Below are 14,748 nucleotides of genomic sequence, written 5' to 3'. Positions count from 1 at the left end.
AAGTGGAGAGTGGGTTGAAGTACATGTATCTACGTGCTTGCACATGTTCTGCTTCAGATGCCAGTTATGGAGGTTTGAAAGCTGACTCATTTAGGATCTACTCCTGCAGTGATATGTTCTGGCAGATCCCTTTTGAGACATCCGTAATCTGTTTACAGCATCAGCAGCTTAGTTTGTGCTCAGCAGTTTCCTCCTGACATTAACAGGTTTAATGAAAGTTTTCACTGTGATACATACGTTTTGAAAATGTTTGCCATGGAGCTGCTGTACCATATTTCAACAAGTTTTACATGAAAGCATTAGGATGTTCATCTTGAATATTTGGGCAGTGTTATACAATTACTCATTATGTCAATGTCCATAATTACAGAATAGTAACAAAGCTTGTACAAAGCAGTCTGTATTCATTTTTGACAGCTGCATTCTACCTTCTGAAATACTTCCAGTTTTTCTAGCCCTAATCCTGGAACCTGCATACTCATGCAGAAAGGTCTTTCCAATATGTTCAGTCCTACAGGCATAGTCTAGAACAGTCATGTGACTATTTATAGGTTTACATTTAAAATTCAAAAATGTATTGCTCATCCTTTTTCATTCCAAGCTGGGCAGCACTGTCATTTGGTCTGGAAACACTGGGCAACGTTTATTAACATTGAGCATGTATACTGATAAATACACAATTCAGTTGCATCTTCTTGATTTCTCATTATTTAAGTAAGAGAAATTTTAGCGATCAGTCCTGAATAGCAAATTTGATCAGGATTTTTTTAATAAATCTGTTAAATAGGTGATAAAATCTGAGGAGAAATGGGAAATAAAATGCCATTCCTATTTTGCCACAAAGCAGAAGCGTGTCCATTTTAAGGAGCAGTTAAATTAATATATATATATATATTTTAAGTTATGTTTTGTTTTAAAATAAAATTTATTCAACGTATTCAGTCATTCTGCTCTAGTTGGGTTTTACTTGTTTCTTTGTTTCTGTGAAGGATATGATACTAGCATAGTAGTGGGAAAGGAAACTATATTTGTCTACTTTTTTTTTTTCCCCACTAATAGCAACTAGGAAGGTGAAGAGATGACAGTTTGATTTTTGGGAATGTGTATGAAAATTTCAAGGTAGTCAGGTCTGGAATGGGAATTGGTTCATAGTACTTCTTTAAATGCAAAATTAATTTCCCAGAAGCCTAATAATATGTATTCATTTTCCCCTGAAAACAATATATTAGGCCTTTTAAGTCCTGGGGGAAATAACTGCCTTGGGATTAAACAGAATATGAGAACTGAGGTGGTCTTCAGCTGATAGTTCTGCTTTTGTGACTACCTTATAAACACTAACTTATGCTATGCAAATGGCAGCACATATTACAGAAGAGTTTTTGTTCAGTTATGTACTTCCTACCTTTTATTAAGGCACCTGGAGTCTGAGGATGTTCCTTTTTACTTAGCCCACTCCCTCCCAGGGACCTATCATGAAATTGCTTCTGCATTCTAGCTAAATTTAGCTGAGGATGAGGCTAGGACAGACAACAGGATGAAAAATTAGTAGAATATCATGGCATAAAGAGAGATGCTTTAAGTTATTGACTTCTGGAGTATTACAGGCTCTGCAAACTGGAAAAAATGAATGGCAAAATGGAACAAAATAATACCTAAAAATGTACAACAAATAAGAGATGAATTGCATGCTATGAAAGATTTAAGTTTTCTTTATACATGGACAAGTCCTCATTTATTGTTAAGTGGCTTTCTAGACTTTTTGTGATATTGGCTTGTGTTGTTGGAGCTGTACCCAGCACAAGTATAACTATTAATCCAGTCTACAGTAAAACCTAGAAAAGCAAAAATTAGATTATAAAGCTAATTTTTGTTCTGAATTACTGCAGCTTTGTGTATGTGTAGGCAAGATAGATCTTTGCCTTAAAATACGAAAATAACCCTCTTGAGTGCTCAGTTTAATTGCACACTTGTGCCAGTGTACTGCCCTGCAAAATAGTCTTGAAGCTAAATTGCATATTAGTGAATTTGAGAGCTGCTTCTTTTTGCTTGACGGAGCTGATGTGTGCTTCTGTAAACGACATGGAAACATCTTAACAAATGGCTTGGTTTTAAGTATTTGCTTGTGAGTATTCTGGGCTGGCTACACGTATTTAGTCAGTAATGCAACAGATCATTCTTGGTGGATGCACACCTTTCTATTTTTGGGTGGAGGCTGATATGCAACATTCTGCCTTGGTGATGTATTTAAAGCACACCCTAAGGTTTACAAACCTTTATGCTTCTGGCACTGTGAACTTAGTGATGGTGTAGACTAAATTCTATCTGGATCCAAATCATTTTGTGTTCATCAACATTTAAATATTACTTTTGCATTCAAATACCCTTGTATCAAACAAAGCACGCTTTGGCTCACAATGCCAAATGATGCATAACAATGTAAAAGATAGTTAAGTGCAAGCCAAGTAAAAAGGTATTCTGATCTTAGTAAACTTGTATTGTAATAGGTTTTGAGAATGGAATAAGAAAGTGATGCTTATTAAGTAGCTCTTTCAAAAAAATGTTATTTTCTTAGTTATAATGGGTTGAAGTATTTCTGTTGCTTGTTTCTGTATGTGAATTAATATATTGATTTAATATTTTTCATTCTTAGAGGGGGGGGGGAAGAGGATAATCTATTTTCTCTGTGTTGTATTAGAAATTAAACCTACATTAGCTGTTGCTTTAAGTGTTCCTGACACAATTTCTGCAAAAGATTTTTTTGTACTGACCAGTTTTATCAAATATCTTCCCATGTCAAAGTAGGTGCAGTAATAATAAATAACAAAGCAAAGGAAGACAGGTCATTTTTCAGGTCAATCAAATAAGCAGTTGAAATCCGTTAAAATATACTGGCTATTGCTAATTTAGATTATTAGTGTTTGCAGAAATGGGCAAAACACTAGCAATTAAAATACTCAAATATGTAAACAATTTCTGGTGGTTTGATTTGATCAGTATGATCATCTATTTGTTTGCTTATTATCAGGGAGAAAAATAAAGATAACTAAGAAGGCTTTTAAGTTCAGAATTCTAAATGTCTGTTTCCATTCTTGTCTTTCATAGAGATGAATTTAATATTAAAGTTCTTCAGGCGTTTGTTGAACTCCATGAGTTCGCTGATCTCAATCTTGTACAAGCCTTAAGGTGAGTAAATTTTTTCTGTTTTTCTCCCAGAGCTTCCTTTATCAAATTGCATGTTTGTATGAGTCACTGTGTTGATTTACCATCAGAAAGCTGATCTAAAGCTCAGCAGGGTTATATATTCCACAAGTTAGCAGAGACAGCTCTGTTGTAGCACTTCCAATTGTTTGTGTTTATGTTGCCTTTGAAGGTGAAAAATGTTATTATTTCAGACAAATACAAACAACTGAACAGTAGCCATCGCTCTTAGGTGTGCCTGCCAAATGTGGACATTTGAAGACCCATTTTGTATCTTAGCACAGAGATAAGGTTTTGTTTGTTTTTAACCTAAAACAAGCAAACAAATCTTCTTTACTGCCTTCTTCTTTCTCCTTTTCTTCCGTTTTAACTTGTTCCTTTGGGTGGGTGGGGGAGTCCTGCTGACAGAAAACAAAAGTGTAAAATCTTAATATACTTTTTTCCCTTTCTAAGTTAACACTTGACTTGATTTCTTTGGGATGGCAGCGTACAGTGACCTTGTGAAGGCTGCTCTTGTCTTGGTGGAAATCCACAGTTAGTCCAGCAAATAAAGTTGGTCTAGACAGTTTTGCCAGTTTCATTGCCACAAGTGACTCCCTCCTGACACCAGATAAATTGAATTGTTCATGTGATCTTTGTCTCTGGTGCAGTGCCTTGTGATGTGGTGTCAGAACAGCTTTGCTATGGTCGAGTGATGTGGTGATGATAACCTGAGCTGCCTGAGGCTTGAGCTAAGGCTCTGGCTGCTGAAGCTTGTCTGGGAGGCTTCATATTCCTGTCTCTTTTACCCAACTTAATGTTAGGCTTGACTTTATTCTTCCTTAGCAGCTGCTACTATTAAATATTTGTATTTTGGTAGCTTACAAAATTCGTGAGCTGGGTTGGAACCTTGTACGAGGTGAGTAAAAGACAGTATGTAGAACTGAACAAGCTAAAGATGGCCTGTGACAATTTGATATCATGTCTTAAAATGAAAACCTACGAGGATGGAAGTAAATGATTATTATATTGGGTCCCAGTGTACAGGGAATATAGAGAACTTGTTTTGCATGGCAGAGCATGTAAATTTGCTGGTTTAGGTCCTGTTTTATTTTAGATAATTCTTTTGCTAAGAAAGAAAAAAGAACAAGTGATTAAATTCATTGGAGCGTTTTAGTTCCACAGTGTGCTAAAAGTGAATTTGTAAAGATTTCTGTCCTGTATGCATTCCAGTGTACCTATATGTAGAAACAGTAAGTTGTGAAACTAAAAACTCTATTTCAGTTCACGCAGCTAAACAGGAGAACAGATCTCCCACATATATTATAAAATTACTGAGATGATATCGCGAGTCTTTCTTTATAAGATCTGCGTCTGATTCTTGTAGGGTGAACTCACGCTTGACAGGCAGCATCTCTCTCAAAGCACTGGGGTTTTTCTTGTTGTTTTTTTATTTTTTTAATGTTTGAGGAATTCAGGCAAAGATGTTGAGTGTAGTGTTCTTTGCTGCTTTCTCCTTCCGGAAATATTTTATTTACTATGTCTTTTTACATTGAAAGTGAAGTCTAGTTGAGTGTTTATTGCTTTTAGTATCCAGGAAACCTAGGGGAGGACTGAACTGTTTTGTTTCCCTGTAGTATTCTCATGGCAAAATGGGATGCATACAGAAAATTGTTTACTAGTCTGGAAAATGAAGAGAGTCTCAGAATATGAACTGCCATGTTACCTTGCCTGATAGCATGCAGTGTTGCTGGCTGAATTACTGGGCTAGCCATCTGTGCATGTTGCTTTATAATAGCTCCTGACTTGTGTTGTTGAGAGACTGAGAACCTATTTCTAGGACATTTTATATAGATATTGCTGACTTTTGTTTCCAATTATCAGTAATAGATGCTTAATACATAATGACTGGAATGAGTCTAACAACTATTCTTCCTTTCTGTAGGCAGTTTCTGTGGAGCTTCAGACTCCCAGGAGAGGCTCAAAAAATTGATCGTATGATGGAAGCTTTTGCTTCACGCTATTGCCTTTGTAACCCAGGAGTTTTTCAGTCTACAGGTTAGTTAATTATGTGATTTTTTTTTTTTTTTTTTTTCCCCCTTGATATGTATTCTCCTATATTTGGTGCAAGGAAACAATGGCCAATTTAGAAGTTCAGGATAAAAAAGTATGTGAACTAACACATTTCTGAGAACTCAGAAAATGCCACTGTCTAATCCTGTGCTTTATGTCCAGGAGGTGCAAGCTGATAGTCAGAATGCATTTCCATTTACAAAATTTTACCTTTCATATATAAGCTAATTGGAATCTTAGTTCTCCAATTCCAAGCCAAAAATCTCAGGTGACATTTCTAAAGTGTGTTTTAAGCTCTAGTATTAGATATCAGTATATCCTGGTAAAACTGCCATTTTTTGTAAGCAGCAGTTCCAGAGATGACCCAAGAAGATCTTGATGCTTTGATGTTTTTTCAGGATAATAATACATTACCTGTTCCTCAAGAAACATAAAAGGAAAAACAAAACAAAAGTAGTAAATGATTGATGGTGGACAAAGTTGGAAAGACAGAAAAACTTAACCAAACAGCAGACAGGAATCCCTTAAAGCAGACATGCATATAATTGGCAGAGCTACCTGCAAGAAAAATGATGGTTCTAAGATACGTAAGATTACATAGACTAAGGGGCTCAGCCAGGTGAGACCTACAGGTTGGGTAATCTCATCTGTCAGGTATAAGGACTTCACACCTGAATGTCTCCTTATCAAGTCTACCTAATATGTGGCTGTAGTATATTACCAAGAACGTCATCAATTTTTTCATTACGAGGACTGTGTCCTTTCTCTTTTGCAGTCTGCTCATCAATGACTTAGTTAAAAATGCACCTCAGTTTTGCATTTAATTGCTTGGTCTAGGGTTATTTGGGCCATAAAAAGCTAACAAAGCTCTGCGATACTGCACAGAATGCCCTAGTGTTCTAACATTGCTATATGCACGCACAGCTCGCTGCTGCTCAGTTAATTTGAGGAAGAAAGAGGCGAGGAAAAGGTTAACATAAAGCAGGTCAGCAACAGCTACAGAGGGAAATCCTTATTGAAAACAAAATGCTGAAGATGCAAACACATCTTTCCTCAGTGGAAAGATGTGTTTGGAAGGATTTCCATCCTGCTTTTTCTCACATGGGATTTTGTACTTGAATTCTGGGATAATTTACCACAGTCATAACCATATCAAAAGGCATGATGAGATCTCTTGTTATCCTTTGGTATTGTCCAGTGCTATTAACCCCCTCATCTATGCCAACAAATTTACTCAAATGTTATTTTCAGTCTTTTTAAATACAGTTAAAGTATGATTTTGAAGAGATTGTTCTTTATCTGGGTGATTGTGATAGCTTTGGAGGTAGTTTGAGTCAGAATCTGAGGGATCAAGTCTGTTATTGGATCTACCAAGTCTTTTACGTGATCAGTGCCAAATCTGTGTGCAGAAAACAGAAATGACAGTTCTCTTAAATTTTGCCCAACACCTCAGACTTCCAAGTGAAGTGCTAATACATGGTGATACCAATGATTTCAGAGTTTTAAAATTTTTCATATTCTATTCTTCTGCTGAGTTTCTTATACTGGCTTTTAATTTGAGTTGTTACCTTTTTTTTTTTTTCTTTTTTTTTCTTAGGCTTACTCAACAGTTCATAGAAAAATTTGTGACTTTTTTTGTGTATAGTGCTTAGTATTTCATCAGTTGGGATGAGCTACATACTCACTTTATGGGTTTATAGAAAGTATACAAAGAAATATAAAACACTTTTCAAATCTCATTTCAGATACATGCTATGTGCTATCATTTGCGATCATTATGTTAAATACCAGTCTGCACAACCACAATGTAAGAGATAAACCAACAGTAGAGAGGTTTATTTCTATGAATCGTGGAATTAATGAAGGTGGAGACCTTCCAGAAGAATTGCTACGAGTAAGTTAAATTGGGGGGATAAAAAAGAGGTTGCTTTGTGTTTTTTAATAGGAAACTTGAAAGCACATGCTACAGTTCTCAGACTGATTTGTCAAGGGAAGTAAGAACACTTCCTAGCATGCATAACTATTTAAGAAGCTGAAAGAAGCATTCTCTGATGTTCATGGCCTCTTCGGTTAGTTGTCTCTCAATCTTACATTGAGGAGGGGAGATTGCAGAGGAAGTACTCTGTGTAACCCTCGGCAGTTCCTTCATAGAATCATAGAATGGCTGGGGTTGGAAGGGACCTTAAAGACCATGCAATTCCAACCTCCCTGCCATGGGCAGGGACACCTCCCAGTAGAAGAGAATGCCCAGGGCTTCATCCAACCATGAACACCTCCAGGGATGGGGCATTCACAGCTTCTCTGGGCAGCCTGTGCCAGTGTCTCAACACCCTCTGAGTGAAGAATTTCCTCTTAGCATCTAATCTAAATCTCCCCTCTTTTAGTTTAAAACCATTCCGCATTAGTTTAAAAATATTACCTTGATACATTTCCGTGTATCTTGTGAAGCTTTGTCCTGTCCCCTGAGATACCAGTAGACGTACTTATTTCTCTAAGACAGTGTGATGGTTTAAAGTATTTTCTGAAAATCCGGATTTGTTTGGCCACACTTGTATTAAATGAGTACTGTTTGAGAAGCTGAAACCTTTGAAATACTGAATTCTGAAAGAAAAACGTCTTTGTTGGGATGTACTTGTAAAATCTGTAGAGAGAAAGAGACACTTGTTTATAGATGATGTAATTTAAAAACAGACTTACTCAAAGTAGTAAACAACGATTGAGAAGGGATGGTCCCGAACTTTATGGACAATATTTCCTTTGTGTTTTTTTTAATACAAATAGTCTGAGAAGCAGTAGGATGCATTTTCTGTTAGACATTATTAATGAGGTATTTTTCCTCTTTTTTTATTCTTCTAGAATTTATATGAAAGTATTAAGAATGAGCCGTTTAAAATTCCAGAGGATGATGGAAATGATCTAACGCATACGTTTTTTAATCCAGATAGAGAAGGTTGGCTGCTGAAATTAGGTTAGTTATAAGGGCACTATTGCTGCTATGTGTTTGTTCGTTGTTAGCATGTCTGCTCCTTCTGTGTCTAACTGCTTTCTCCTAAATGTAATAGGATTAATCTTGTAACTTGTACTTAAAAATGTATACCATAATCAGTAACTCCTTTACAACTAAAGGTCGTTACTTCTTGTTTTACATATCCAAATTAGTGATCTTATTTCCAACTTTGGAGTTTTATTTCTGATATTTGAGAAGTGAAAACTCAGCAACAGAAAGGAAACTCCACATGGTATTTGCCACATGCTGTGACTGATAAATAACATCTAAATCTCCATGAAGTCATTTCAGAAAACGAATATGAAATTTCAATTCAGTTTTCTGTGTGCAAAAAGAAAGGATTTCTCTTCAAATAGTTATTTTTGTATGTCTTTATTTTTCCATATTATTTGTGAGTTTCTCTTGGTTTGGTTTTGGCTATGATTTTTTAATGAGTGGTTTAAATGTGCCTTCTTGTTTTCCTTATGGCCTATGACCTATCACCTTTCTGTTCTGTGACTGGCTGTCTCTGCTTATTCTGCATTAGGAGGTACGTATCTGATTGCTTTCCAGTCCCATCTTGTTCAGTTGCTCATTCTTTTATTTTCTTCCTCCTTCCTCCTGTCTTTTCTTTTCTTTTTTTTTCTTTTCTTTATTTTTTTTAATCAAATTTATTATAGCATTTTGCTTTTTCACTCAGTGTCACTAACAGTATCATCAGTGGTATTCTGTCCACAAAAGACTGGCATGTTAGTGTCTAGCTCACATGCAAGTGTCTTCTGTTTAATTAAAAAAAAAAAAAAGTGTTTAAATGTAAAGCAGAAAAATAAAGATGACTTCTCAGCGAACTTCTCATGGTCACTGAAGAATACAACAAGGGAAGAGTAATTTCAACCGAGAGAAAAGCCTTTCTTATCCTTGTAATCAAGTTTTAGGGTGATTTTGTTACATGTATTAGATTATTGAGAAATTTTATTACAATTGATGTACATTTGAACTATACATATATAAAAGTTGTTATTTTTGCTATTTATTTTCCTTTGTTAAGCAAACTATATATATTATTTACAGAATGTTAAATGAGTGCGAAGTTCAAGGTCACTAGAATCTTTGAATTTGCAGTCTCCTGGCACAGCTTTCTCAACAAAAAAAGGCTTTCAGGATGAAGTAGATAAAATGCATTTTCTGGAGAAGAGGTTGGGAATAAGCTCTTGTTATGAATGCTAGGCATATCTGTCCCTTCTCTGTCGGTTGCCAATACTCCTCATAGAATTATATGCATACAGAGAGTGCAAGCAAGAGTGGGAGTGTGCACGTAGAGGAGTGCCAAACATCCACTGTGGAACAAAGAGTCAATAAAATACATATGAGAGAATTGAAAGAAATAAAAATAGAGGAACAAGGAAGTTGAAGAAAAAAGGTGACTGCTGAAAGCTGCTGGGTACTTGTGCACCTGCCACCTCTAGCGCAGCAAGTAGGGCCAATGAAGCCAGCTTTTCCTTGTGGATGGTGTAAATGAGAGACAATACACAGGAAACCCAACAGCAAAAGCGTGCATGAGACTGCAGGGTGTTGCTGGTGACGCTCCCACATCAGCGGGGTTATTTGAATAAGGAAATTAAATGTGTCCTGAAGCCTTCGGTGAATCAGCCTATGAATGCATGAAGCTGTGCTTCCTGGAAAGACTGCGTTTTTTCAGCAGGCGCAGACTGCTTACAGACAAATACATTTTGCTAAATGAGGTGAATTGACCAAAACCAAACCTGGCAATATTCTTTCCTTTTCATTCTTTCCTCCTTCTTTCTCCTCCCTTGAGTTTCCTGTTTACTAGGAGTCTTAAACTATATGTTAGAGAGTACTATCTTGATCCACATAATCTGCATCGCTACAACCCTTTCTGTTGGGAATCCATCAATTTCAGAGTACTTGAGTTTCTTTTTATTTCTGGAAGATGTGGATGTTTAAAATTTTGGTATTGTTGAGATGCTGAGGAGATACTATTCCTGTGTGAGAGTTCAGGTGCTCAATTGTGTTAATTCTTGCATAAAAGATCAAAGTTCATATATAAAACTATGAGTAAGACAAGCCCTGACTCAAATCCTGAGTCTTATCAAGACACTATTTTGTTTTACTTACAGTCTCTCTTCCCATTTGTCTACCTGTGCCCTTCTATTTGGTATTGCAGCTTGCTGCGTTGATTCTTCTCTGGGCAGGAGATGGATATTGTGGAACTACCGTATATAGTAAAATTCACCTGTCCTAAAGACTTCCCCAGCTCTCTAGCCAGATGTGTTTTTAGAAAGCTGTGCTTCCCAAATGCTTGCTGTTGTGAAGCTTGCTGCTCTGAATTGTTCACAGGTGCCTTAGTGTGAGTCCAAGTGCCAAACCGGGCAGCCAGGCAGCACTTCTGGCTTTATCTATGTAGACTCAGCTGGCTCTTTCCTGTAGATGCTCTTAGTCTCAGTAAACCTGAATTATCATTTGAAGCATGGTGTAATGAAAACAAATGCTACAAGTGAGAAAAAGCTGAAAGCTGCCGAGTGCTTATGAATCCTCACATAGAGCAGCTTGAGACATCACTAGATTTTAGATGTTTCTGCATCATGATTGGTGGTGGTGTTTACCATGAAATTTTGTACCTTCCAACTGAAGGTATTTGAAATTTTTATATTGGCTGTCTGTCCTAATTTCTAACTAATAATCATTTCGCTCAGGGAGGGCGTTCCCGTGTCTAAAACAGCTTCTCTTGGCAAACAGCTTGATTTGCGTAATTCCTTCTAGTTAGAGGGAAGCTGTGACATAGCTCTACCAAACTGGAGAGGAAATGATTCAAGCCTGACACGTGATTGTGTTAATTTTTTTCTGCCACTCAGGCAGCAACTGAGAGCTTGGAGGTTGTCCAAAGGCCTCGCTTCTGGGCCCATTCTGCCCATGGCATTTGTTCTAGCACATCTGTCCTTGGGAGGATGTCACTGCTTTTCCTAAATCCAGGGTGAGAGAATAATGGTTGGTGATCAGGAAACTGATGCCTTCCGGTTCCCATCTGGGTCGCATGGATGCTGTTCTAGTTTAAGGCAGTCGATGTTGCTGTTGAGGTAAACGTTTTCAAAGAAATGCAAACAGAATTGTGTGTAACTGCAGTTTCTGAGTCTAATTCCACCTAGTGGTATCTAAATGAACTGAGACATACGAAAAAAAAGAAAAACATTATTTTTATTTCTGTCTACATGACTCTATTTCCCCATTAAAACATTATTTACAAATGTGCTGAAGATTTGAGTAGAATTTTCTGACTTCGGATACTTTGCTGCCTTTGGTTGTAAAACCATTTTTAGTTTTTGAAGTCAGTGTTTCCTAAGTCAGTGCCAATTGTTTTTCCCTTTGGCCTAGGTTGTTTATTTTACCTTATTCTCTAGTTCATACTTTCTCCAGAGTTGAAAAAACAAATCCAATGTTGGTTTACTTAGGTGAAGAGGATTTTTCTTTCTCTTTCTATACATTTTGCATTATGGCCTTTTCTTGTAGTTTCCTTAAATTTTGACTGACAAGATTTACTTTATTTTGTTTGTCCTTGCATTTCAGTTAATCAGCTAGATCCTTGAGAATTACATGCTCTGTATCTCTCCATTTCTGTAAAAGTATATGGATTCATACTCCATTTTTTTGATCCTTTTCTGATAACTTAATTCCTTTCAGTTTTAATCTCGAAGAAGCTGACAACTGGAATAAGACATGAAGCACGGTACTAACCGTCTGTGCTGTTGTTTTGTGAGCCTACAGCAATTTTGGCCGAGGAAAAGAATTTTTTGTTATCAGTAGTTCTTACCATTAATCTTGTATGCCATGCTTATGATCCCCAAAGCCTTATCAACCAGCCTCTTGGGTTTTAGCCCATTTTTAAAGGCATATTAAACACGTATGGTGACCCCTGCAAACCTGATGAGTACAGATTAGATTGCCTTTCAAGCTTTTTATTAGAGTTTCTGTGCTGTTGACAGCTGCAACTAAGTAATGGGGTGGGGATACAGAGATTTATATATTAGAATACTTGCTTATCTTGGGCAAAAAAATATCCTGCCTCGCTTTTTTTTTTTTTTTTGTGGAAGAGAAGAGTAACTCATAGCTTGGTTGGGAACAGAGACCTGTGCTGCAGTTCCACAGCTCGTACGAGTGCTGTGACCTGGTGAGCTACTGGCTGGCTGAGAGAAGGGAGCTGCAATGAACACTGCAATGAACCTTGGATTACCTGAAAAATAGATCCTGTTACGGCGATAGGAAGGACTGCCCTGGCAGTCATCTTGACTTGGTTGCTGCATATTCATTGATTGAGAAGTGAATCAAGCTAAAGTTGGCTGATTTTCCATTCCTGGCCTAAATACTTCCTGGTACTTGAACCAGCGCTTAGTCAAGGTGATGGGAATTTTTCTAGTGACTCATGTGCCAGTTTGATTGTTCCTACAATGATTTATTTAAGGACCTGTCACAGTGGTTGTACTAAAATGCCACCAATTCTTCCCTCACTGTCTCCAGTTCACTCAACCATCCATTCTGTCACGGCTTCTGCATCTTGCACTATTTTGCCTTCTCTTATTTCACCACACCTGCTTGCAGATTAATTTTTTCTTGGGATATGTGTGCGTGTAGTGGAAACGTGCAATTTATTGAGTACGTTGAACATTGCAGCGTGTTAGCACTGGGCTATAACACAGGTCATTAAACCAACTGAAACAAAGATACAACATTCAACAAGACTTGGTCTGCATTGCAAATACGTAGTAGACTGGTATAAAAAATAACGATATTCCTAGAATTGAGGATTATATCAAAAAAGTTTCAACTGTCTCAAGAAGAGCAGATGAAAAAATATGCTTGTGTCTTAAATTTAGTTACATGACCTAAATAAAATTGGGGGCCTTGTGTATATTAATGGTACTCTTTTATCCAGGGTGTTCAGTAGCAATATTTTGAGACATTTGGGTTAATGAGGTGAAATCATTGCTGAATGGATGATGCACAGGTGGTGACATAATCCTGAAGTCATATAACTATGGTGGAACAAAGCCTGTATGTCGATCACACGTGAATTCTTTATCTACTATTGTCTGTCCTGAAAATAATAACTGTAGAATACTGGAGAGGTTGTGAGGTAGCACACTGCAGAGCAATAGGCGAAAAGTCCGAGACAATGTGTGTTTCTAAAAGGATCAATTCCATACAGTGTGACATTAACAGCTGGGAGAAAGAGCATCTCAGTGATTGCTGGTTTCTAAACCACTAATGTGGGGGGAAAAAAATATGGTATTTTTGGAGCAGTAGCTATGCCTTTTGTTGGGTGTATTCCATTACATATTTCCCCATAAAAAGCACATGTTTTTAAAACAATAAATGATGAAAAGTCACTACAAATGATACATTTTGGTGTATCATTTTCTGCATTTGCTCCAAGTTGATGACTCATCAGAGTTGTTCTGCTTGCAAGTGGTAATGTTTGTAAGCATCTGATGTGCTTGATGTTAAATCTAGTACTAGAGAGAGCTAGGTTCTTAATCACATGGATGGTCATGAGTGGAGTGCAAGGAAGGAGATAAAACATCACTAATTTTACTGATGAGACCCCTTCCTTGTAAAAAGACAGGCTGTGGAGAGGATTGGTCCTGTCATTGAAACCCAGTTACTGGGTTTGCTGTTTGGCCTCCTTTCCCATAGCAGCACTGGCTCTGTATTTCTGAGCACCATGAAGGATTAATGTTTTTGATTAATATTTTTGAAATAGCTGTGACTACATGGACAGAAGCTCATGTGGCTGGTCAGCAGCACCATAGTTAATGCAGTCTCAGGAGTTTGATCTCAGTACAAGAGCTACGGAAACACGTTCTTTTAATCTCAGCTCATCTGTGCCTGATCCATTTGCAATTAATTAAGCCATATTTTGAAAAACAAAACTAAATACTTTCTTCTTATCCGTTACTGAAGCCTTGACAGCAACACACGTTTAATTTATCGATACCTTTTGATTGTAGGGGGAAGAGTAAAAACATGGAAACGAAGGTGGTTTATTCTGACCGATAATTGCCTGTATTACTTTGAATATACGACAGTGAGTATATATTGCAGTTAGCTTCAATTGTAATCCAGGTATTTAAGGGGCTAATGTGATATTTTCTTCATTTTTAGGACAAAGAACCTAGGGGGATTATTCCATTAGAAAACCTTAGCATAAGAGAAGTTGAAGACCCTAGAAAACCAGTAAGATATCTTCATTATAAGTTTTTACTGAAGATGTTTGCCAGTTGTTTGTTGTTTTATTTGTTCGTTTTTTAATTTATTTTTCCACTTCTACCTTCCAGAACTGCTTTGAGCTCTATAACCCCAGTCATAAAGGGCAAGTGATTAAAGCCTGTAAAACTGAAGCTGATGGTAGAGTGGTAGAAGGCAACCATGTAGTGTATAGAATATCTGCTCCCACCCCAGAAGAAAAAGAAGAATGGATTAAATCTATCAAGTGAGTTTTG

The 14,748-nt window shown here is 37.1% G+C and overlaps 1 protein-coding gene across 3 annotated transcripts in view; it reads left to right on the top strand.

The window, feature by feature from the left end:
- CYTH3 (cytohesin 3) overlaps positions 1 to 14,748 on the top strand; it is a 51,844-nt gene that overhangs the window by 32,582 nt on the left and 4,514 nt on the right. For all 3 annotated transcript variants that reach the window (XM_084536576.1, XM_084536577.1, XM_084536578.1), the window contains exons 6-12: positions 3,103 to 3,183; positions 5,123 to 5,235; positions 6,996 to 7,144; positions 8,107 to 8,218; positions 14,257 to 14,333; positions 14,411 to 14,482; positions 14,584 to 14,738. In XM_084536576.1, the coding sequence (XP_084392702.1) occupies positions 3,103 to 3,183; positions 5,123 to 5,235; positions 6,996 to 7,144; positions 8,107 to 8,218; positions 14,257 to 14,333; positions 14,411 to 14,482; positions 14,584 to 14,738 (759 nt within the window). The remainder of the gene's footprint in view (positions 1 to 3,102; positions 3,184 to 5,122; positions 5,236 to 6,995; positions 7,145 to 8,106; positions 8,219 to 14,256; positions 14,334 to 14,410; positions 14,483 to 14,583; positions 14,739 to 14,748) is intronic.

Source organism: Aythya ferina (assembly GCF_964211825.1).
Source record: "Aythya ferina genome assembly, chromosome: 15".
NCBI lineage: Eukaryota > Metazoa > Chordata > Aves > Anseriformes > Anatidae > Aythya > Aythya ferina.
Note: the sequence above shows the minus strand (reverse complement) of the source record. Positions and strands in the feature narration are given on the sequence as shown.